Source organism: Thermobia domestica, chromosome 13 (assembly GCF_964235325.1).
Source record: "Thermobia domestica chromosome 13, izTheDome1.hap1.1, whole genome shotgun sequence".
NCBI lineage: Eukaryota > Metazoa > Arthropoda > Insecta > Zygentoma > Lepismatidae > Thermobia > Thermobia domestica.
Window position 1 is genome coordinate 46009288 of NC_137466.1, and position 27024 is coordinate 46036311.

At 36.1% G+C, this 27024-nt stretch overlaps 1 protein-coding gene across 1 annotated transcript in view; it reads left to right on the forward strand.

Annotated features, from left to right (window-relative positions):
- The window catches only part of LOC145669188 (uncharacterized), a 49684-nt gene extending 25711 nt beyond the window's left edge, over positions 1-23973 (forward strand). The window contains exon 5 of the mRNA XM_081737513.1: positions 23744-23973. Coding sequence (XP_081593639.1) covers positions 23744-23851 — 108 coding nt within the window. The 3' untranslated portion in view covers positions 23852-23973. The remainder of the gene's footprint in view (positions 1-23743) is intronic.
- The last annotated feature ends 3051 nt before the right edge of the window (positions 23974-27024 follow it).

Below are 27024 nucleotides of genomic sequence, written 5' to 3' on the forward strand. Positions count from 1 at the left end.
AATATAGACTAGACCAAAATTTTTTACTGGTGTTCATTTCAGGATCACTCGGTAGCATGTTTTTAGTGGAGGAATGTTACGTGAATATAGATTACACCAAGTCACAAATATTTTGACAAAGATATACAATTTTATTACACAAATAGTTTCTGCTTTTCCTTTTACTGCAAATGTTTGTTTCTAATAGTGATTTTTATTCTTATTGTATCCGTGAATACACATTCAAGACTTTTTTAAAAAAATAAGTTGTTTAATAAGGCACTGAAAAGTGTTGGATTTTGTAACACTCTAACACTTAAAAACATAATACTGAGTGATCCTGAAATGGACACCAATAATTAATTTTTGTCTAGTCTATATTCACGTAACACTTTCAACAGCGAGGCTATATGAAACGTGGGCTTACTAATTAACGTGGAATAAAAATAAAAAAAGTCTAGTGGCTAGCGCGAGTGTTTTTGGTTCTTGTAGTCTCGGGTTCGATTCCCGGTAAGGGTCGATTCAGGTTAAATTTTCAGGGGAGTTTATGGGAAAAACGTTAAAAAATATAATTGCAAAAGTCTGATGCCAGTGTTTTGTAAGCTATTGACAAAATAATAGAAAGACAGGAAAGAAATTCTCTTGAGAACTGAAAGTGAACAATGTTTTCGCATTTATGCTTAATTTGCTACTAGCGTGACACATTAAATTGAATATAATATAAATATTAGACACAAAATCGCTACTTCACGGTTGATAACATGGTAAATGCTAGGTATTGTTAAACATTAAACGTAACACCTCAATTTTATATCAATAAATAACTTAAATAAATAAATAACAAGACAGAACAATACTATTAACCTATATTTGCATAGTATATAAATTAAAAACACGTTGTTTATCATAACGAAAAATGGCTGAACCGTTTGAAATGAATTTTATTAACATAGTTAACACCTACCTCGGACTGGGTTGTTGTCACGCCATTTTTATTGAAATGCGTATCCAAACAGAAGAGAGGGGGTTAAAATGTATGCCAAAAATAGAATCTCTCACGTTTGTGAGATGAAATATGATACATAAATTCCTTATTTAAAACGAGTGTGCACGTGTCCGACCGTGTTTAGAAATTTCGGTACTAAATGGAGAAGAGGGGCAATTTGTATCGTTTTTGCTCAATATTTAAGAATGATGACATCGAGATTGTGTCTTGTCTTCACAGCAAAACGGATGAAGCACTTGAAATTATCTTTTAAACATACGGTATTTAGCATTTGGTCCAGTCGGATTCATTAACACATACAAACACCTTATTTTAAAATATGTGAGCCCATCTTCCGTTGTCCTTAAAAATCCACTTTTGAGGGGGAAATGGGGCAAGTTTCAAATAAGGCGGTCAATATGTAAAAGTGACGTCGTGTTTGTCTGTCCGATCATCACGGGAAATCAAATCAGCCGTTTGAAATAGATATTTGAATACACTTAGTACTTGGAAGAAAATGGTTAGCTGACGTTCACTAGAAACTTGACAAAACTTCGGTACAAATTAGAGGATAGTCAGCTATGCCTAGATCTAATATTGTAGGTGGAAGTGAAAACGACGAACGAAGTAACAGCGGATTAAAATTTAGCATTAGAAGTCATTGAAAAACAGAATGTGATGCGCGAAAACGAGAAAAGAAAAGAAAAGGAAAAACGTAACGTTGCCGACGACAACACACTGGATGGTGCTTATTGAAAGACACATAAACGCTATTCATTAGCTCATTCTTCACGGTTTGGATTGCAAGAAATAAAACTATTTCTTCGTGCTAATACGCCTCTCAAAACGAAATGTTATATTTCTGCAAAATTTGTTTTTCTCACATGACTGGATATTTTTTTTAAAAAAAATTCTATTGTGTTGAAGAAAACAAAACCATATGACAAGCTGTATTTGATCTGAAGACCCCATGATCTTTACTACATGTTGTAATTCATTACATCAGCGAGACTTTGTTTGCAATGACACTGATACATTGAGTGGTTTGTTCGAGAAAGTTGCTTGTCTCGATTTTGTTTACTCTTTAGGTTTTTCGTAGAATACATTAAAAAGAAATACATTTTTCGCTTAGATATCCAGGAATCCTGTTTTAACTGATCAGAAAACAGCAATCTACTGGTGAAATGATATGAGGTAATGTGTAGCATTTTGTTTTCACGCCATCGATAGCAGCAAGGGGCACATGAATTACATAAAAAGGGAGTGTGTTGTTATGAACTACTAATATCTTTTTCAAAAAATCTACGTGTTACTTCGTAGCTCAGGGGATAAGTGAGAGATTACAATACACAAGTTCGCACGATTGAGTCTTGTCCACTGCTATTATGTTTTTTTTTTTCATTTTCATTGTTTAACGGTGAAAGTGACGTAGATACATTTTCATTGGCATTCAAAAAAAAAAAAAAATAAAAGAATGGAAGGGAATACGTAGCCCTGATAAGGGCTGTTTATATATAAGTGTCTAATAGGAGGTCCAATGACCTTCTACATCGATGACTGCCTGGAGCCTTCTGGGCATGCTTTCGGTAAGTCTGCGGAGAAAGCGTTCACTACGGGAGACTTCCTCCCAGCTGTTTTCAACGATTTCCCATAGTTGATTTTTTGTGGATGGAGGCGGGTTAGGCCAGTTCTCCTTCATCACCCTTTTGACCTCTGCCCATACTGTCTCAATTATATTCATATCGGCTCCACGCGGTGGCCAATCTAGGATCTCTAAATCAGCCTGCTGCGAGAGCCAATTCTGAACTAATTGACACATATGAACTGGAGACCTGTCGTGCTGAAACTGGATTACTCCATCGGGGTAGATAAAACGCACAGATGCCAACATAACATCCCGAAGGATATGTAAATATTGCTCACCTGTAAGACGCCCCTCTACCCTATGGAGTACTCCAAGACACTGTGATGTCATGAAACCCCAAGCAGATACAGATACGCGTCCACAGTGACGTTTGTGGAAAACGTATCTGGGATCATGCCTGGAGCCTCTCGGACGATACACGACTACTGGGCCATTATTTGAGGAAGAAAATGTGCATTCATCTGTGAAGACAACATGTCTCCAATCACGGTTCACATTTTCTTCCGCAAACTGAAGCCGTCGTCTTATATGCTCTTCCGAGAGGAATTCTTTCACCGCAGCACGACGGACGTGAAGATTAGCTTCCCTAAGACGCCGTACAGCAGTATCTCGAGAGCCTGGAAAAGCTGATGCGTGCCGAAGTTGTCTGGCGGTCATGTTGGGCTTAAGTCGCGCAGCAGCAACAAGCTGGGTGTTGTCACACGACGCCTACCACTACCTCGGGGCCGCATAGTTTCTCCAGTCTCTCGAAAACGCTTTATCCACTTCTGTGCTGTTCTTGGTAAAACTCCACACCTTTCAGCGGCTTGTGCAGCGCAATAGCCTTCTTGCACTAAAGCAAGAACACGCTCTTTTCTATTCTCAGCCATTTCTGACTTCTACCCTTTTCACAAGTTGCACGTTGAATGAGCACCCCTTTTAGTTGAAGCTATTAAACGACATGCGCAGTTGGTTACTCCAAGAGCTAGTAAGATCGTAGTTTTTATTTGCTAAGAGGCAGAAAACACGTTATTTCGATATATGCTGTTTGACTACAAGGGAGCACTTCACAACTGATTACTGAGTGATAAGATCTGTGCTATTCTGTTCAACTTTCCTTTAGGCAATTTTAAACGTAATAGACAATATTTGTCTGACCTTGTCAGTGCCTGAGGCAGAAGACAAAATCAATGAAAATGTTTTCAACATAACATTTTCGATTTATGTTTATCTCCTATCCGTTTTTGTTACGATTGCCTCCTTTAGAAATATCAGCTCTCTTTTTTGGCCCCTATAAGGAAATGCAATTGCGGGTTTCCAACGTTCAATATTTTTGGCAAAATTAACACTTTCAAATAAAGCTAAACAAGCATATGTTTCACAGACAAAACAATATGTAAAGTTCTACTTTCCAGTTAGGCAACATTCCTTCAAAAAATTGCAACTATAGTTTGCATCTCAAGTAATAGGGTAAATGTGCCAGTAGTCGACCATTCAAGGAGATTTTCAACTTTGTTAAAGTATAAAGAAATCATTTTTTACTAATAACTTTTACTGCATATGTCATTAGAAAGAACAGTGTTTAAATTTTACGTTTGTGTAGCTTGCATAGGAAATCTTTTATACATAATTACACAGGAAAAAGAAAATACCAGAAACCCTGAAAAAAACAGTAGTCGGCCTATGAAAACCAAAGGTCAGCCATTACTTTAACCAGTACTCAGCCACACTATAGAATTGACTTTTTTAATGGAATTTTAGAGATCAATTCCTCAGTAGCAAATCAAGGGACAAATATATTGCACTCAGAGTTCCTACAAAGAAAAATTACGTGGAAAACAGGCCCGCAACTAGAGGGAGCTAGGGGGCCTGGCCCTCCTAAACTTTTCGTGGCCCCTCCAGACCTCAACACAAAAAACACAATTTAGATATGTGTAAGAGATTTTTAATGACTTGCCCCCCCTAACATATCTATGCCCCCCTAAACCTCTGTGGCTAGAAGCAGGCCTGGTGGAAAATATATTGCGATACAGGAAAAAAAGACTTCTTGTATGATATTTACCATAAACTAAGAAAAATGTGCCTCGGCCTAGACTAGCCTATTTAAAACTAATATATAGGTAGGCCTATTTATATTTACATTGATATTTATATTTAGCTATGACATTAACCCTTTAACCTTTTGTCACTCGCGCTGTTGGAAAAAAGCAAACAGGTGAGTAAAAACTAATGATTTTTACGAATGGGGTCGCATTAGCGGAGTCACCCTCACTGCTATTCCTCAAGTGGCTCCTTCCCCTCTTTCACCCTAAAGCTCGCTGACGTGCTGCAATTGTAGTAGCTTCCAGTACAGGTTGAGGAAATAGTTTCGTCTGCGTTTGCTTTTTTCAAACGCGCGAGTAGTTCCGTGATAACACTAGCAAACATATATTTTTATGGAGTTTCAAATTTTCCAACGCGCGATCGTTAATGTGATAATTATTGTTTATGAGTGAAGTTTTGTTTTTCTAAGCAACGTCTCGCTTCTTGAATAGAAGTGAGATAGAGAAGTGGCTTGACAATATTAATGATGAGTCTGATGTTAACTATCGAAAATTAGTGGCTGCTGAAAGTGATGCGAATTGAAGTAATGAAAAAGTGAATGAAGATGATATTGATCATGATAGTGAAGCAGATAAGAACAGTGTAGATGCAGATTCAGATGCAAACGATATGGATGTGAATTACAGTTACAGTGAAAATATTGTTTCATTGGGAAAGACAGGAAAACAAAATGTAAATAGTAACTGGCAGCATCAGCAAAGACAAAGTGTAAAAACATTGTGAAAAAGATGCTAGAACCGAAGTTTACTGCTAAGGGTATCACTGAGTAAACAGGTTTTTTTTTTTTTTTTTTTTTTTTTTTTTTTTTTTTTTAATTTATCGATATAGCCGTGATTGATGAAATTGTAAAATGTACTAACAATTATTTGGATAAATTGCGAACAAGTTTCGGCGAAGAACGCACTGCAACTGTACAGCAACTTCAAGAGCAAAATTAATGACTTTATTTCGACGTCTTTATTTGATAGCCAAAAGAAAGGAGCACGTGATGATGTACGATCACAGTGGGCATGTGACGGAACAGGAATTCCAATCGTAAGAGCAGCAATGAGTTACACGAGCTTTTTACTGCTACTCAGGGCATTAGATTCGATGATTTCGAAAGCCGATCTCAAAGAAGAGATATTGACAAGCTATAGATATACCACATTGACTTGACACCTAGTTTTCTGTTCCAAGCGTTGCTATCGGCTGAAGGAATTCACTCCCTTTCGCCAAGGCTCTCTCGTTTAGCAACAGCTGAACCCTTATTGGCTCAACGCGTGGATGTGTCGATGGTTTGAACTTTAGTTCGCATTTTGCCACGGATCAAGACATTTTGACAGCACTATAGCAACAATTCCAAATATCCTAAGTATTTACTCAACAATTGCATGCATTACTTCAAATAAGTTTACTAAATATATTGTTTGTATCTCAAAATGTCAATGTTGGAAAAAAGCAAACGCGCGAGTAGTTATGTTACTAAATTTGGCGCGAGTGACAAAAGGTTAATATGAAGTTCATTAAGCACATTCAGAACACATAAGCACTTGTTTAGCAGGTTCCTCGTACGATAATACACTGAGGCACGTGCATATTAAGTGGTACCAGTGATCACAAAAGTGACACCCAATATATTTAAGTGTATCGTTCTCAATATCACTTATGAATTCTTCTTCAGGCCTTAGACGGCATTTCAACAACTTCTTGCGTCTCGTCTTTTTAACTACTAGTGCTACTTGGCTTGACAGCCCTTTTCTTTTTGTTTGACTTAAAATTTTTCCTTTCTTTTGTATTTTTTCCTTCTTTCATTTTAGACATTCCTCTTCTAGTTTTCTTTTCTTTTCATCTTTACCATCTGATAATTTCTCCATGCTTGGGAGGATACTGCGCTTTGAACTTTTTCTCTGGGCACATGCTTGGTAGTTTTGTTTTTGATTGGAGCTAGCCAGAAAAGATGCTAATCAAAGCCAGATGATATGGAAGTATTTTACGAAGGTTTTCTTTGAATTTCTTCTGAGATTATATGGAGTTATTTCTGGCTCTACTGACTGTAGAAACAGAAGCAGACCTTTCACCTTGCGTCGCTTCAGTACAAGATGCCATAACGGATATGTTTTCCTGATTTGAGTCAGACGTAACGTCTATTTCTGATATCGAAGATATATTTGTAGGCTCTAGACGGCCAATTGCTAAAATTTGGTATGTTCCAGGACTAAGATATCGAGCATTTCACTAGCAAGTATCTACTGATAGCAGATCGATCCTCTTCGGACAGAACAATAGCCTTATATGTGTTCATTAGTGTAGAATAAGAAGACTCTTTGGATAGAGTATCATCAACGCACCTGATTGCAAAAACATCTGACACTGAGTCTATTCCAGTAGATGTCTTTGGACTGGTTGAAATAAACGCTAAATCACGCGTTCTTAAACTGTTAGACATATTTTCCTCACGCTCATAGTGAGTTAAAATGTAAATATTTATGATTATTCTGTATTGTTTCGGCAATCAGGCAACTCTAGGAACAGAGCAGATAAGAACAGATAATAATAATAATAATAATAATAATAATAATAATAATAATAATAATAATAATAATAATAATAATAATAATAATAATAATAATAATAATAGTTGAAGAGCAATTGCAGCCTTGGAATTAAAAACGTGCAGAAACGCGACATTGTGCGGAGTAATTTAAAAAAAATAAATCAATTAGATATGGATAACCCTTACTTCCTCATAGCTACCTTAGATTAAAAGACTAAGCTATGATCAGGGTCAAGGGCGTCGATCCTGCTAGGGCCGGGGGGCCCGGGCCCCCAAAGCTTATGTAGGGCGTATACTTAGGGTAAAATAAATACTCATTACCTGTCCTTTTTAAATTTTAGAGAAATAATTCAGACCAGCCATAAATCCTTAACCTTTTTTCCCTCAGTTCTAGAAAAATACAAGAATTGAAATGGTTACAATACCAGACTGATATTAAAGTACGGGACAAAAATAAACGACCAACATCGTCATAAGTTTTAATGGCATTTTCGATCGTTTAATTTTGTCCCGTACTTTATAACTGTATTATACTTGTATGATGCAATTAGTGACATCATAACAGTTACTTTTTCATTAAATCGTTAGAAAAGTCTTCTACGTATTAGTTAAGTGTCTTAGTTGTATGTCATGTGTCATTTAAATTGAATGAATGATAAGTGGATGACTACTGGAGTATATGTATCCAGTAGTCGTCCGTTGAAAGTAATGGGAGGGCTGACCATTGGAAATTGAAGTGAAAAGTCATTTCCAGTAGTTAGCCCCTAATGGCTGACTACCGGAAAACGTTATCAAAAATGCAACTTGAAGTCAGCCCCCCTTATTTCTACGCAATATCTTGTTTTGTATCATAAACCACGAAGTTTTGATAAGCTACGATACATTCATGCATAGAAGAAAGCAATAACTCGTACTATTTTACAATAATATAATTTTAACTTAACTTTGAAGTAAAGCTTCTTCCTTATTTTTTTATTAACAAAATGCGCACTTTGCTCACTTGCATTAGCAGACCTCAAATGATAATTTTTCTTTTCTGCCACGAGGAGTCACACCAGGCCAGAACAAATGAGGTTGAATACTGGAGCTCTGATTTAAGTTGTAGTTGATTATTTGTTTGATAACAAGCTACTGTATGTTTATTTAATATGCTTTTTACTGAAAAATGGCTGACTACTGGAGACGGCTGACTTTAGGCATACTTACCCTCCTAACTAACTAACTAATTCTATGGCCTATGGAACCCGGAGGTTCAATGCCGCATTCACAAAAGCTCTCCACTGACTACTATCCTTAGCTAACTGGATCCAGTTTCTACTTTGTATTCCTATTTCTGCGAGATCCATCTTAATATTGTCCTCCCATCTGCGCCTAGGTCTTCCTAATTATAAGCTCAAGTAATATGTAACATAATAATAATAATAATAATAATAATAATAATAATAATAATAATAATAATAATAATAATAATAATAATAATAATAATAATAATAATAATATCTTAGTATCAAACTTTAAGCGATTTTTATATGATGCATATATTCATGAAAATAGTCACTACTTGTTATGTACTCATTTGGTGTTCCCCTAGGGTTACTAGGAATTGAAATCAGGATCTCTGACTGTGCAGTCCAGTATGCTAACTGTATGACCACAGAGCACGGATCTGACAAAAAACATTTTCATAACGTTTTGCTACCCCTCCTTTTCCCGTATCGATTAAAGTGCCATCCGTGAAGGAATTGTTTTCAATTCTGGGTGAAATCAGTCACTTTTTTCTGGAGAATCGAAATGTCCAATAAGAAATGGGGGTCCCACTTTAAAATTTTAAAGTTACCCCTACCGCCAAAGGGAATGGAGATAGCGGATTTTGTTTAGTATAATTGAACTATACATATAAAGCATAAACATATATTCTCATTTTGGGCGTGTGTTTTCAATTTGATATTAACTTAGAAATCTATTTGAAGTTTCGTAGTGCTAGCATTTCCATAGCGTCATCTTCGTATACAAACAGATGATGAATAAAAATGACAGAGGTTTGAAAGCTGACAGTTTATCTGATTTTGTTTTTATAACCAATTCAAATGTTAAAAATGTAACGTTGTATTTAGAAAAAATAAAATATACTTATATTGAAAGAAAACCGGACTGGGAACTGAACCGTCAATCATTACTGTAATTTCAAGCGCCTCGCTAAACCCACTTATTTTCTTCTTAATTTACGTCGCGAAAGGCGGCCCCGAAGTTCACTTACCAAAGTCTACTTTCCCCTTATCAGTACTTTCTGTATATTTCCTACTCGGTTATACACGTTTTACAGTAACCTTGAATGATAGGGACACAAACACAGATACGTCGAGAACATTTAAAATTCCAAAAGTTCTCCCACCGGGAATCGAACCCGGTACCCTGTACACTACAGACACACATGCTAGCCACTAGACCACACAGCCAAGTTATAAAGCCAGCGCGTTTTAATAATTCTACTGGAAATGCACGAGATATGCACTTGTAATACATTGAGTGATTTATTCGAGAGAGGCAAAGCACTTTACTTTGAATTCATTTCTTGGTTTCGTTTCTACTGTGTTTATTCTTTGTATTTTTCGTACACTACTTGAAAAAGCAAATACATTTTTCGCTACGGTGTCCAGAAATACTATTTTAACTGATCATAAAACAGAAATCTTTCGGTGAAATAATATGGGGTAATGTGTGCTATTCTAGTTTCATACCGAGTTCCTTCGTAGCTAAGCGGTTAGCATACGCACCTTTGACGTAAGAGACCTGGTTCGATTCCCGGTGTGAGCTCATGTGGTTCGGATTTCACGCTAATCAGTAGGTAAACGTCTCATATAGCCTCGATGCTGAAAGGGATGTTAAAATCAACTCAACATTATTTTATACCATCAATTGAAGCAAAAGGTAGACGATACTATCCTGTTAAAAACATGCATTTATTTCTTTGGCGCATATTACAAAGCATCGGACTATTTGCGACACTTCAAGAAAAAGATGCTTTATGAATATTAAGTCGCTTCAAGCGTTCAAATCGCTTTGTAAAGATCCAGATTATGAATTGCAATAACTTTTTACGTTGTAATTAAAATTACAGCATATATTGTTTTCTATCTCTCTCACATACTTTCTCTCTCTCTCTCTTTCTTTCTCCATATATACACACCTGTATATTACAATAGGTATCAGAACATGAATAATTTTCATTTTGGACGTGTGATTTAAGGTTGGTATTCAAATCAGAGAGTTGTTCCCATTATAACAATGTTAACGTTCCTCATTTTAGCGTCTTCGTATATAAATGATGACAGAGTGAACAAATGTAACAGGCTTTGAAACGTGATAGTTCATCTGATTTTTTTTTTTCAAGCACTTCAAAGCAGAACTTTATATTTAAAGAAATGTTTCCATATGTTGAAAAAAAAATCAAAACTGCCTGGAGGCAGATTCGAACTGCCGCCCTCCGACGCTAGACTTTCAAGAACACTACTAAACACGCTTGACCACCGAGACAATTCATGAAAGAATATGCTGTAATAATGCTCATATATCACTCCAAGCGCACGTTCACACCTGAAGTTTTAAATAGTCATTTTCTCCCTATATCAATAATTTCAACTGAAGATATTGACTGATTTTACATATTGGAACTGTGCATGAAGTGTGAATTGCATATTAAACGCAGAAATACGTAGTTGACTCTTCAGTTCATGTTTCTGTTCAATAGCTTCACATGTTAGTGAGTGTTTCCTAATACCTGTGTCATTTTCCCTCTTTTTTTCCCACGGGATATTCTTCGTGTAATTATTTGACACACTAAGGTTTCATAAGATTAAAGGTTTTTTGCTTATAATTTTCTTATTTTGCTTTATTTTTTCTCTAAAATAATAAATAATTATGCATTATTACACTGCTTTGTTAAGGAAAGCACAAAGAAGCGATAATATAGTCAGAAAACCGAGTTATTAATGAAAATGTGGAAGTTACAGTATATGCGAACTTTTTTTTGCGGATGAGGATACCTTGTAAGATCGATTTCTAGTAGTTGAAGGTTGAAATTGGTCGAGAAGGAGAGGAAGAATTTTTAATTTGTTCAGTTAAAAAAAAATACAGTAAACTGTGTAAAATTTCTGACTTGTATGTAACACAACATATTCTGTAAGAGACATAAGATATTCACTTTCTCTGTGGGGCTGAAATTAGGACAAGGCAAGAAAGTAAATTTATCACATCTTTTAAAAACTGCCTAACGATCACTTTTTGATTTTTATCAAACATGGCAAGTGATTGCTTTAAGGCTTTCCGGTGAAGTTTATCTAAAGGAAATGTTTAAATGTATATTCCCAAAAGTTATGAATTTTTTGAACTATGGATTTTTTTCTTTCTTCCTTTTTTTTAAAGGTGCTTCCCTATGTGAGATTGTTTTAAGCTAACATGAGCAAGAGCCAATGGTTTCAAAATCCATCTCCAACTCTAAGAATGCATTCCAAGGTTACTTTCGTCGAACACAAAAGAATTTTTAAGAAAAGAATATATATATACAATTAATATTTAGAATTTGAAAAATACAAACGAGTTTCCTTGGAGGCTTAACAGATACTATCATTACTTGGCAATGAAATCAGTATTTTCAAAATATAAAACAAATAGTATAAGCAACTATAAAAGCAAAACTGACTTTTAAGTTACACTTTTTACTCAAAATTTACGTAACGGAAGAGTTTCATGGAAAATGAACAAACTTTTGTTCATGAATGTACAGTACAACCTTATTAAAATGATGTTTTTTTTTTAAGTCATATACATCACTTTGAAAACTTCTCAAGTTTGTACGTAGAAAGCAGCGGCGGCTGGTACTATATGTTGCATGGTTGTGCAACCGGATATTTTTTAATACTAAAACTATTTTTAAGTATTAAAGTAGTGTATTAGTAAAAAATAAACCTCTGCTCTTGAGCGCAAAACAGTATTGATGCATTTCTGAAAAAAAGTCAATTAAAAAACGGAAAGAAAGAGAGAGATTTATATTTCCGGTGGCAGCGAACGTTGCCACTGGAAGCAGTAACATTGAGCATATGGCAGCGAGCTCCTATCTCTTAACATGGGGAAGTGGATTTATTCTTGCATCGCTCCTATCTTCCCCTATTGGTCTCATGCGGTTGCCTTTCTTACCGCAACTGGTCAGCTTCTGTAATAGTTACGAATTCCTCCGCTTAGCAGCGCTTGACTCAATTGATAGGGTGAGCGAGATACAGACGCTTGGAAGAAAGAAGTTATTCACAAAACAAACTCGCAAAGAACAAATATAATTCTGGTGGTAGCAGGGACGGATCCAGGCTGAAAGTTTGGGGGGCGGTCGTTCGAAGTCAATAGATTTTATTTAACATTTATAATACAAAGGTGAAAATTCTTGGGATAAGATTTATTTAAAAAAAAAATCCTATTCTGGGGGGTCGATCGAGTCTCGAAGAAGAAAATGTCTTACTACTGGTCTAATTCCTAGCTCTGTGTCTTTCGTGCACATGATTCTGTGTTCGATTTCCGGCGGAGAGCATAAATTAATATCAAATCATTCACTTCCAATACTCATCTGTCTTCTTTAGCCTAATTTGCTGGAATGTTAAACTACTTTATTATTATTTTTTTTCCATTTTCGAAGGAAAACATCTTAGATTTCATGCTTCTTTACAGACAAAAATACGTGGTTTCTGAAAATGGACTTTTTGTACCGTATATTTATACAAAGAAATGCTAACAAAATGCATATTGTCGGAGGAGAGAGGTGTTTCTGGACCCTAAAGAAAATAAAGCGAAAAATATTTGCGGTAGCGATGCTTTCTATTCAGAGAAACTTGGCGAGCAGCATTTCAGATTTCAATAAAGTCATAGAAAAATGTGAAGCCCAAAAGATGGAAGAGAAGATGGACCTTCCATTCTAAAATAATGCATAGTTTATATAATTAAATACTTTTGTTTAACTGCGTGCATGCAATTTTCTTGCTTTTTTTCTTCTTTTCGGATTAACGCCATCATCCATGGTTTACAGCACATACTATATATTCGATTTATCTCGTGTTCAATAACATGAGTGTAGAGGTTTTGTATATAAATAGTGTATAAACGTACATTGATAGTACATTAAATCAATATTAGAGAAATAATTTAATCAATAACATACAAATAGAGCTTAAAAGACTTTCCTCTTCATATTTCCTGAATATTTTTGGATAAGACTCAAGAATGCTGGGGGAGGGGAACACTTGCGCGTACCTACATACCTTTATATTGCAACATTGCAACCGGTGCTTGTACAGACTACGAGCCGCTACTGGTAGAAAGATTTGTTGTAACAGTTTGTCTTTTCATATCTTTGAGATCTTTCTTACATTCACATGACAAAACTAATAATGTTACTAAGTAAAGTAAATACCTCTTTCTTTTCTGGATAGGCCTAGAAGGCTAAAGGGCTGGTGTAAAAGTAAAGGCTCCACACCTTCTTAATTTTCTTATTAGTATTGGTGATGTAATCAACACCACTTTTCGGCCAACATTACTCGCCAGCAGTGTTGCCACAGTCCTAGCTCTAGAATAGGTTGAAAAGTAGTACCAAATTGAAACAAAAAGGGCTGAATTCATTATTTTATACCAGTGCAATACATGGCTCTATAACACGAAACTAAAAGAGGTAAAGGTCTAGAAGTCCGCCACCCCCCTCTTGCACTTTTTAGAAACATCCAAATAGGAGAATCCGGAACAACCGTGGAAGTAAACGAAACTTTTCACGCACGTAGGAAGTATAACAGAGGCCGCAAATTAAAAGGGAAAACAGTTATTATCTTCGGTATGTATTGTAAGGAAACCAAACGCGCCTCTATTTGAGGGGTGTAGATGCAAAAGTGGCAATCTCCACTCGGCCGAAATTTTCAGGACGAGCGATTGATATCTCGTAAACTCCATAAGATTTTAACGAACAGATTTTTTTGGCATAGTAGATCGTAGCAATATTAGAGGGTTGAACATAAATTTTTCCCAGAGAAAGACCCTCATTTTTTGTAATTACTGTTTCAAAATTGGATATTGCAAGTTTAGGAAATGAACGTGGATATTTTTTCACAAACATTTCCCTTTTGGGGAAATTTTCTCCCCTCAGGTGCACGATAGAGATATGCACGTTATATCGTTCGAAAGGCCGATTTACACCGAAGAGAAAGAGGTACGATGCATTATTTTAGGACACATAGTGATAATACTGTAGGCACTTTACTAAACTCATTGACTAAAAATGTGTAAATAAAGCAAAAATTCAAACATTGGAAAAGTTCCTGGCACATTTCTATTTACTCTAGGACCATGATTTGTATCTCGCTTTGTTCCAAATAAGAGTAGGTTTCCAACGGTACCACTTCTATATGTCTGTAAATGTTCCTGAGGGAAGAAATTTAGAGCAAAAGGACAATTTTCTCTTGTAAAAAAAAAAAAAAAAAAAAAAAACTTTTTTCGAATTGGGCGGGATTTTCCCGCTTCTGGTACATAATAGGGAAATTTGAGTGCTACATTTGGAGACTGCTTTATAACAAAACCAATGAGGTACAAACTATGTTTCTACGATTAATAGGGGGGATGTAGGTTAATTAATAGGGGGGTTTACTGGGAGGGTGTAGGTTTTGATCCAAACAGACTTCACCGCTCGGTCGGGGACACTTAAAACAATACAGTCCCACCTCTAACTCAATTTCTCCAAAAATTGGAGATTGCCACTTTTTCATCTACACCCCTCATTTCAAAGTGACCAATAAACCAAAACGGTATTATGGCTTTATATGAACAAATATATAAAACGAGAAAGAAATCAATCATCTCCGAGTTCGTGTGGAAACAATCTTATATATAAAAGAGAACGCACAAATCCTTTGTTACCTCATCACGCTAATACGGCTGAACCAATTTCTTTTATTTTTGGGGGGTTATTAGGATTTGGACCCTAGATGGTTTTTATCATATCACTTTAATTTTTAATTACCAGTGTCTTGAGATAATTGACCATTCAAGTGTCCATAACGTACAAATCCTTTGTTAGTTCATCATAGGTAAAAATAAACGTATTTATATGCAACCCGCATGACCGTGTCACTCGGCGGGTTAACATAAATGACAGGCGATATAATGTTAACATTTACTGCAATCTACTATGGTTTTTATCATATCACTTGAAAGCGAAAACTTCCGGGGTGACCGCAGCGAAGCGGGGCGGGTTAACATAAATGACAGGCGATATAATGTTAACATTTACTGCAATCTTCTATGGTTTTTATCATATCACTTGAAAGCGAAAAAGTAAAAATTATCTAAGTAACAAAGTTTATTGCGTTCCGGGGTGACCGCAGCGAAGCGGGGTGAACGCTGCTAGTACATTATAATAAAATATTAAAAGTATAAATTATTGCACTTTATTTTAGCTTATTTCATGACCGAAGAAGGATTGTGAGAATATAAAGTAAGTGAACTGACATTTTTTTAAAGAGTCCAACACACAGTACGAATAACGTGAGATGTAGGAAAAGTTTTACTGTTATTTTGAAAATGTGACAAATATGTGTTAAATGATGTTGAATTGGATAGAATTGCACCAACTTTTTCAAAAAAAAAAAAAAGGGGGGGCTGAAAATGCTGGCGTGGTACATATATAAACCTAGAGGTGCCTTCCCTATGTCGCAGTATTGATTCGAGCGTATTCTCGAATTGCAGCGTTCGATTCGAGTTTTTCCTACGTAAGGTGGCGTATTCCGCAAGTTTCAGTCAGCTGATACGTGAGCTGATAGATGTAAAGAAACAAAACGCACATATCAGAACTCGATTTGTATACAATGTACAAGCATCAGATAACCAAAATGGTGTTAGTGTATCCAATTCGATTATCGATTTTTTATCCATTCGTGCGTGAATGGATACAAAGGTAGAATAAAATTAAACTATGTTTGTTACAAAATATGGACATGAACTTTAGCAGACGGTTTTTACCAAATTGAACATTTATATTGGCATTACTCGAGCAGACGGTTTTACCAAATTTTGACACATTTCTTACATTTTCAGGTTAGGTTAGAGCTTTGTATTTTTTTTTTAACAGAGCATGCACTAAATAAGGAGCTCCATTACTACTTGTAGATTGACTTCAGGAGGGCTCTGTATAAACACATTGTAGACTTATGGCATAACAATTACAGTGCATAAAACACGAACTAGTGGTAGGTGGCAACCAAAACGCACGAATGCTATGTAACCGAGTCAGGTCAGAAGCTCAGCAGAAGGCCCGAGCGGAAGCCAGGGAGTGCGCCAGTAGGGAGCAGGCGCGTCAGCGACGGAGGCCATACGCATAAATGAGGATAATGGAAGAGCACATTTACACATACAATAATTAACTAGCTCAACATATGTGTACTATGAAAATTTATAGATAAAATACGATGTGAAATATTTTTCGCGAAGGAATGGAAGTATGAATATAAGTAATTACCGTCAGTGCATATCACATTGAAATGAATTTTGAGTGATAGTGAAAGTATTGTATGTGTGTGCTCTTCCACTATCCTTGTTTATGCGTATACCCTCCGCCACTGACGAGCCTGCTCCCTACGCACGCACCACATCGCATATCGCTCAGGCCCCCTGCTGAGCTCCTGACTAACTTGGTTGCATAGCACTTGTTCTTTTCAGTCGCCACCTAGAACAAATTTGTTCCGTTTTATGCACTATAGCGTTTATGCCATACGTCTACTCCGTATTATACAGATCTGTCCTAAAGTCAATCTGGTCGTAGTAATGGTACTGCTCATTTAATGCATGCTCTGCTAAAAGACATACAATGCTTTAACCTATCCTGAAAATGTAAGAAATATGTCGAAATTTTGTAGAACTGTCTGCTTGAGTAATGTCAATATAAATTTTAAATTTGATAGAATTGTCTGGTAAAGTAAAGGTGAACCCATTTGCAAATACAGTGAAACCTCTCTAAAGCGGGCAGCCGTGGGGAATAAAAAAATGTCCGCCTTAGGGAGGTTTCAATATTTTCTTAGGTAAATGAGTAAACAAGGTGATATGCAATTCGAAACAAATATTTTTTTTGCATGAATCATATATTTACGAATGTTGTCAAAATGTTACTGTACCCGCATTATCCTCCGCCATCAAATACTCTATGTTCGAGGGGGTCTAGGAAATTTCGGTTTAGGAATATTCGGTGTAAGAAAACTCGGTGTACGGAAAACTCGGTGTACACAAAATACGGTGTGGGGAAATTTAGGTGTAAGGTAGATTCGGTGTAATACGTATTGAATATTACCACTTACGATAATTTACGACACTTCATATTGTGAAAACGAAAACCATAAAATGTAACGAATATGTTACCTATTTCAAGATTTTTTTTTTTGGTCTTGAGTTCAATACCTCTTTCATGTCTTTGGCGGGTATTATTATAAACTAGTTTTCATCACACAATGAAGCTGACACTTTTTGTCAGAAATAAAACAGTTACAACTATAAGTTCAGAGAATAGTTATAGGAACAACTAAAACACCTTTCCTATAGTGCATCATAAAACATATACAAGGTGATTCTTTTAAAACTCACGGATTTCATTTGGGTCTAGAATTTCTAACTGAAGTCCGATTTTCATGCGGTTTGTGGCAAATGATCAAGGAACGTTGGGAGATTTATGGAACTATGTTTACTGGTTTAAATTCATTTGGGGTAATATCGGCCACACCTCTAGAAAAACAGCAAATATTCACCACTGTACCGAATTGGAATTAGGTGAGGTGCGGTGTGGAGATGTGAGTTTCTTCGTTAGATGGCACCCTCGCAACGGTCAATAAGAAACAGGAAAGTGGGCCGTTGTATTGAGAATTATGCTGTGCTACTGTATCAATATGATCAGGACACAGTTACAATAATGTACTCTTTGGAGCAACGTGATTTTATCGTTAAAAAGTTTTTGGAGAACGGGATCTGTTGTTGCTACGCAAAGGGCATTTACACGCAACTTTGCCTCATGTTCTGCCCCAGACAGGAACATAATATGGACGTTAGTGAATAAATTGCAGGAAACAGGATAGCTTCTGAGTAAGACAGGGAAGCATCGGACCAATTACTCATGATGTCCGCCTTAACCACAGGTTGATGTTAATATGCAGAAATCAAACCATTAGCTTGTTTATATATTCCTTTTCAATTGTTTGTTGAGCTTAAGCAAAAGGTAAAGAAATACTGTAACCCTACTGGCTCCTTATTCACTTCTTCTCCAATCAGACACTTCGGTTTCTTTACCTTAAGTACAGCTAAACAAGTATTGTAATCCTATTGGCTTTTTATTGACTTCTTCTCCAATCAGAGATAGACATTTTAGTTGCATTTATTTTTACAATTATGAGTAACATATGATAAATAAATAAATTATGAAGATTTTGAAGAATTTAAATTTAAACATTTACTTATAAAATATAAATAAAATCGTTAGAACTGTTTTTTTTTTCTTTTTTTAATCTTCAATTTTAAACTTTACTCCTCCAGTAACCTACCTCTATTTTTGGAAGTCGAAAATTCTAGAACAGAATAAAAGCTTGAGTTTCAAATTAAATGCTGGTATATTGAATGCAGTGGCCTCTATGCTTCGCTAAATCATACGGGTGGACATCGAAAAACTAACTTCTCGTCATGTACGAGTAATGAAATATTAAAATCCGTCGAAATCTAGAATTCAAATTATTTCACGATCACAATTTTTTAAAATTTGTTATAGTAGACAGTAAAAGTACGTTCTACACAAAGTTTGAACTTAAAACTAATACGCTCATTTATCCTCAAAGTTGAGTTTTTCATAAATCCTACGGTCTACTACAACGAATCTCTTTACACCTAACATTCCCCACACCGAGTTTTCCGTACACCGAATCTTCCTACACCGAGTTTTAATTACACCGAATTTTCCTGCTCCCGTTCGAGGGATAACATGGAAATAAGATGTTATAGTTCTCTGCACTGTACACTTATCACTTTACTACGTTTTCAGTATTTGTAGTTAATTACAGTCTAGTAGTGTCTTTTTTGGGACAATATGCGTGCCTGCGGGCAAAAAATACCAAACTTGTCTTTTGCTTGGTTAGAGATTCCAGCGAGACAGTAGAATAACATGTCATTCCAAACGTGGTCAATTATCAATCACTTTTGTGTCTAAAACAGCTTGGGTGGGAGTGGGATGCAAGCAAGAGATATGAGAGTGTTGTTATACAGAGACGCTTCGTCTGGATTGCAAGCAGACAGTTGAGAAAGCAAAGGGCTGTCATAATGCTCCCTTGGTGACACATGTATGAATTACTAAAAATGTATTTTTACTGAACTTTTCAAATTGTTTCTAGAGAAAGTGTCCGTAATACGGAGGTAAATAATACCAATAAAAGACACAAAAGACTGTCCGTATCCGTACTAGAGAGTGTCCGCTTTAGAGAGGTTTGCCAATATGTTTTTTTTTTCTATTACAGTGTTTGGGGATTACAAAATATGTCCGTTACGGGAGGTGTCCGCTTTACACAGGTGTCTGTTAGTAGAGGTTTCACTGTATACTTTTTGTACAGAATATCGATAAATGACGTACGATTTGTATAATTGATAGGGCTATTGTTCCTTTGAACAGTGACTGAAAATTATTTTATGCAGTAATTGACATCATTGGCAATTTTTAACGTAGGCAAAGTAGGCCTTCTCCATACAGTTGCGTTGCCAAGGTGTCATAGAACACTTGTAGGTTACATAATTTTGGCAAAATTACCAACAACTCATATAAGCATACAGTTTAATAAAGAAGCAAATTTAATAATAATTTGACAATTCTCTAGGTAGTAGTCTTTACGAGCCTTTCGACAGTGTAAATACAATGCATATGCCTATTCAGCCAGTATTATTACAAGTACACAACCAAGTTTTATTATCGATTTAAAAATTAAACTTAAGGGAAGGAAGAAAATGACTTAACTTTGAAATATTATGAAATTCCAAAGAAAGCTGATTTCATTCGCCCTAAATTTCTCTTCGGAACACAGATAATCAACAAATAACACAAAAATGATTTATTATTAAACTTTACGTGAAAACGTCTCTTTTTCCGTACATAATATGGCGGGTCGATTCGATATATGTGAGTTCGATACCATCAAAGATCTTGGGTTAGGGTACCTCTAGGTCGTTATATTATCTCGATGCGTGGTACCAACGGGCCGATGAATGACAAAAAGGTGTGAATTGGGCACAATTGTACCAAGTGTGGACACACTGCTCGCCAGGCTGTCCCAGGCAACACTTTAAATAGGTACTTTGGAGTCACATTGGGACGAGAGTAGAACAAAAAATATTTCCCGCCCTAATGCCTGCTGTGCTGTATGATTGAGAAAACATGGTCGTTTGCACTGAGGGAAAAACGCTGACTGAGTATTTGAGAAAATCCTGAGACGAATGTTCGGATTTAAGAAGAACGGGAATGGGGAATGGCGGAAACTTCAGAACAAGGAACTGTTTAATGTATATCGTTTACCGAACATCATTAGGTTCATCAAATCTAGAAGGCTCAAGTAAGAATATCATGTAGCCAGAATGGAAGAAAATAGGAACACTTTCAAAATTTTAACTGAAAATTCAAATGGAAAACGACCATTAGGAAGACCTAGGTCCAGATAGGGGGATAATATTAAGATGGATCTCGCAGAAATAGGAATATAAAGTAGAAACTGGATCCAGTTAATTAAGGACAGAAGTTAATGAAGAGCTTTTGTGAACGCGGCATTGAACCTCCGAATTCAATTGGCCATAGAGTTAATTAATTAGTAAGCCTGTCTCAGACGGGACTGAAGTAAGGCTGCGATTCACGATCTAAAACTCACGACCTTACTTAACGATCGTGTGAGAGGTAACTTGCCCTTAGATCAGGTTGAAATTTTTTGCTGTCTTTATTTGGATCCTGACTTGGAAGAAATAGGAGCAGTTCTTATTTTCTTCTGGACTTCCATACAACTACCAATCAGAAAAGTGTAGCGCCTGACGACATTTAACTTTATTTCTCGCTGTAATTTCAAAACAATGCTACCTGGCCAAGAGAAACATTAAAAATACTAATAAAATCATATGAAGAATATAAATGTTTAGATAATGTGAAGCACGATTTATATTATTTTAAAAAACTACAAGAATAAAGACCATAGAGAAGGTATGCAGTGAAGTAAGTAGTGTCCCCCTAACACAATAGGTGTGAACAAATGTAATTACATCTTTTAAAAGAATAAAAATATGTTATTTAAGTATGTTGTCCATCTTGTATACCAAAAACTGTAACATTTTAAAAAAGCGTCCAGGTTTACTTTGGGCGCACCACTCGAAATAATTATTCAAAAATTAGAATCCCTTCACTTATTTCTTTCTTATTGCTTTCTAAACGATTTGTGCTGGGCGACATAAAATATCCACAATGCATAGTTAAAATTCAAGGGGGTATCATAAGCAATTGTTGAAAAATTATAATTCTTTTACTATTTGCCTATAAGTACAGCGTCCGAATGCATGCATAAAAATTACAGCCCAAAAAACACAAAACAACCTGCGCTAGGTCGCCACTAAAAAGCACGAATGCTATCTAACCGAAGCTGGAGGGCCCGAGTGTTAGCGAGGGGGTGCGTCAGTAAAGGTGGGTATCCGCATAAGCGAGCGTAGTGGAAACGGATGGGTTTTGGTAATGATACGAGTTTCAATAGCATTTTGCATGGTTTCATACTAGTAGCGTTTCACTTATAAACAAAATACAACTTCTGCACACTTGTGCAGAAATTCATCGCCGGTGGAAATTAGTTTCTATACGGGCATCTTTCATATGAACTCACTTATTTTATCCGTCGTAAAGCATTTGTAATAAATTTACACTAGTAATTCTACACATATAAACATAAAATTCAGGTGTGGTACGCGAAAAGTAAACCAGCACCGGAAACAGAAACAATGGGAGTTAATTGTCATCAATGTTGTGTGGCCTTCGTGCAATTTTAGGGAACAGTTCTGCAATGCTGGCACAATACAGAAAGTCCGGGTGTAGTGCATCAGAGGAGCTCGCGGCGCAGTAGTTTACTTTATGGGTTATGTAGGCACTTTTTTGGTAGTGAGCTGAGCGGATACACTCAGTACCTATACTAGAAAATGGCTCTTTCTTTATTTTAGCTTTCCGCGCCTGATAACTGTCCTCATTTACATATGCGGACAAGTCATTTGATTTTCAGTTCTACAATCTGGTGGATACAAGGATCTACAGACCTTTTTTCAGCTGATACAGACTCTCTCGTGTCCGTATCTCGCTGCCGAATTTTCGGAGTTACTAATCCAATAGCGTATTTCAATTCTGAATAGTCCACTTTTTTTTTTTTTTTTTTTTTTTTTTTTTTTTTTTTTTTTTTTTTTAGGAACGAGGATCTTTTGTATGTAGTTCATTGTTCACCATTGAAAATACGGTGCTTTACTGTGCATTATTGAAGCGAAGAATTCACTCCCTGACCAGCAGCTCCTCTTTACTCTCTCTCTCTCGTTTCTTTTGGGGGGAAGGGAGGGCGGATTTTGTCTCAACAACGGAGCAGATATCCTTGCTACGGCTATTTCATCTTCGGATGAACTCATATTCTGAAATAGATAAACAATAATACAATTACGACAGTTGATTGCCCTGTGCGTAACACATTCTTCAAGTGTTTCTGTCTGTTTAATACACCGACCACGACAGGCTCTGCTGGTAAGACGTACCTAGTTTTAAGGATCGTCTGAGATTCCTACATCACCCCAGGATAAAAGAAATTGTATGAAAGTTTGAGTTAAACAACACTGTTAAGTTGTAGCATAGATTGAGGCCTTAGTTCAAATCCGTGTGAGACGGGCTGTAGGTTCCTTATTGGAACATTTATTTATGAAATATTAAGAAAATTCCCTGAATCGTTTAGAAAATCATCCACGAAATTAACCCAAGTGTAAACTACCCTTTCTGGATTTTTCCCAGAGGAACGACTTGTATCGTAATATGGGGTTGTTAATGAAATAGTGATCTATGGAAATTTTAAAATAGTTATATATATATATATATATATATATATATATATATATATATATATATATATATATATATATATATATATATATATATATATATATTAGAATCTCTTCCACTGGAGAATCATGTAAAAACCTTAAATTTAAAATTTGGTTTCGATACCTTGAACGATATAAGACATCGAAAAATCACATTTTTCGGTATGAAGGTGCTATGAAACGTGTAAATCTGTTGAAATCTCGAATTCCATTTTTTCCCCACAATCATTATACTTTCTTCCCTTCGCTCGAAAGTAAAAATGATTTTATATTATGAATAGGTTTTTCTATACACATTAATCTAATAATAAATTATTATTTATATTTGTTTCAGATGGCTCTATTCCACAATGTGTGCAACACTGGCTGGATGTACACAGGGCTATCTTCTCCCGAACCTTTCTGCTGCAAAAACTCGAAGCCCATGCCTTGTCCCAAATAATGGCTGTTACATCAGAGAAGTAATGGTTCTTTTAAGATGACGACCCAGGCTTGATTAAAAATTGCTATGCTTTTCTTGTTTCTCTGCTGTTCTCTTAGTAATAAAAGCAAATTTTAAAAGTATTTTGATTGCGTTTTTTTTTTTTTTGTTTAAATTACAAACTTCACAACCTTATTCATAGACTTGGCTGAGGATAATTGCACTCACTTTTCCTCCAGAAAACTTCGTGTAACAAAACTACACTGGAAAATAAAGTTAACCAGACACTGGCATTGATGTGCTGATCCTAGAGAAGCCAGAACCATAACAGTTTTGCATTGAATTCCTTTATTCAAACTATACCCAGTCCTGTTTCTGATATAGATTATGAGGAGATAATGTAGCAAGAATAAAAGAACTTATTTTTGTGTTCGTGTATGTGTTTGTGCTTCATTTACTTTTCAGGGAAAACCAACAATATTGATATACTAGAACACCAGGATTTGATCAATGTGATCATTTGGAACATTCAGAGAGCAAGGAAACCAAGTCCAGTTACCAAAATTACAAGGAAAAGATATACAGGGTGGTCCAAAAGTGTGGAAACACTCAAATAAAAGGCAACAGTTTAAAAGAATTGCAAAAATAACATTGTAATTGGTAATACAGGAGGAGGAAAAACTTTTAAGATTTGTGATATCGATGGACATCATCTTGAAATCCGCCATTATGAATTCACTTTCACTTTGTGAAATATAAACCATATGTTGTGATACATTGTTCTCGTTTGAAATTTTCTTAGAAATTCAATGCTGCGTTTGTTTTTGATTTACCACTTACCACACCAAAGTTATGTCTGTTTTTGGTTTTTATAACGTCAGTCACACATTACAAATTTCTCCGGCTTAAAGATGTGTTCTATGTGTTGTCCATTCCGTAGAATTATCCGAGTCATCCTTTTTTCTCATTCATCCAGATCCTTGCTTAAAGTGCTTTCTCGATGCTTACACAAGCCTTTGTTATACGTTTCTTTAGGTGGTCAATATACCAACGTTTCACTGAATACACAATGGACTTGAGATGTTCCCAAAGACAAAAATCTAGGAGAGTGAGTACAGGGGAACTTGGCGGCCGCTCCACAGCACAATATCTACCGATCCATGAGTTTGGAAACTGTATATTCAAGTATTCCATAATGTTGAGGGGCACCATCGTGTTGATAGAAAACAGGGAATGTCCCATCTTCAAATAAGAGAAATGGCAAGATATCTTCGTTTAACATTTGACGATAATTGATTGCTGTAGTACCACTGATAAACCAAGAACCCACAACACGGGTTCTCCATACGCCACAATTTCTCCAGGAATGCCAGCAGATGGAATGGAAATTGCTGTCCGACCAATAGTGAACATTCTGCTAGTTCCCCCCACCAAAAACGCAAAAGTTGGCCTTATCTGTGAATAAGACGTCGTAGGCTAAATGGGGATTTTGGCCTATTTACTATGTTCCTCAAAGCCTAAACACCAATCGTGGTCATCCTCTAACAGATGCTGATGAACTTGTATCTTGTAGGGGGGCCACTAATACAGGGACATAACATGCATGACGGATGTGCAACTATCGCCACTTTCCTGGAACAATCGACGAGTGCTTCGATTTAGACTCTTGCTAAATGCTGCCAACACTGTTATTGACTTGTTTCATCAGTCGACGTGCGTGGCCTGCTGATTTTAGTTTGTTGGTCACGGACTCTGTTTCGAAAGTTACGAACTTCTGATGCTGAAAATACTATTGAAGGAAAAAAGTACTGCAAACCTCTGATAATAATCTCACTTCATTCACCGTTCCTAGTAAGTTATTAGTTAAACTAATTTTCTTCAAAAATATTAAGTGGGGGAATTCCTCCCAACCCCACATCCAGGAGTTCGCTCCTTGCCTTGCCTGCTATACGATATAGGTTCAAATCATGAATGATTAAAAACTTTGATTGCTTAATTTAACAAACTTTTATTTATTTATTTATTTATTGTGTTTGTCCAACAACCCCAAACTACATACAGTGGCGGATCTAGCTCGGGACGGGGGGGCTTATTATTCTCACAATAACGTACATGAATTTATTTCGGAAGGGGTTGGGGAAATCCAAATTCAATGTGAGAATAAATTAAATAAAAATTTGTAAAATCGCTCCGAAAATTAAACTAAATCTACACAAAAGTTGAGATTTCGAAGAGTCGGGACTTTTATAACCAACCCCTGAATATGTCTCTGGTAGCGCAGTATGGTAAAAGCTGAAAATTACTTCATTCTAGTTAAGTGATAAATGCTGATACGTTTATCATTTTCTTAAAAGCTTAAGGCACAATTTTCAAGCGTAAAATTTGAATTGTATTTTAAAAGAGATATGTTGATGTAAATCGCATTCACATCTTTTCGGGTCCAAAGTAGGCAGTTGAGTTAGTAATTTCCATTCGGATCCTCTGTCTGCGTGGGCTTATAACCTTCATTCCTGTAATCTATTATTGGAGTAAGGCTAGTTTTAGACGGAAGCATTTATCGTAGCAAAAATCGTATCATCGATATCCTACCGTATAAAGTAGCAAATGCTATAGCATTTCCCACGCCATGGCATATCCTATGGCATTTCTTGTCGATAGAACCAGCTCTATTTCGTAGCATTTTCCCCAGCATTTCTGCTCCGCTTGCAGCGCCGTGGTGTGTTAAAAGGAAGCGAAAGAGTTGTGTCAAATATCCATGCTCTTTGTTTTGTGTAGAAAAATGAGTTGTAGCAAAAAAAAAAAAAAAAAAAAAAAAAGAGTTGGAGTAGGGATACTATTATTATGTTGATTTAAAAATATTAGGAATATCCTTCTTTGTACAAAGTTAAAAGCTTGCAGTTTCACTATACGGATCCACACAGAAATTCATTAAAAAAAAAAAAAACTTTCTCGTTTCATTTATTGTACCTTCAGCAATCATTTCTGAGGTGTGCTCTTGCATTCTCCGGTGCAGGTTTACTAACAGGTGGCAGCGTGTAGGTTTACTATGCGGATCCATAGTATAAGTAGTAGTAGTAGTAGTAGGAGGAGGAGGAGGAGGAGGAGTAAGTAGTAGTAGTAGAAGTTAGTAGTAGTAGGAGAAGTTAGTAGTAGTAGGAATAGTAGTAGTAGTAGTAATAGTAGTAAGAGTAATA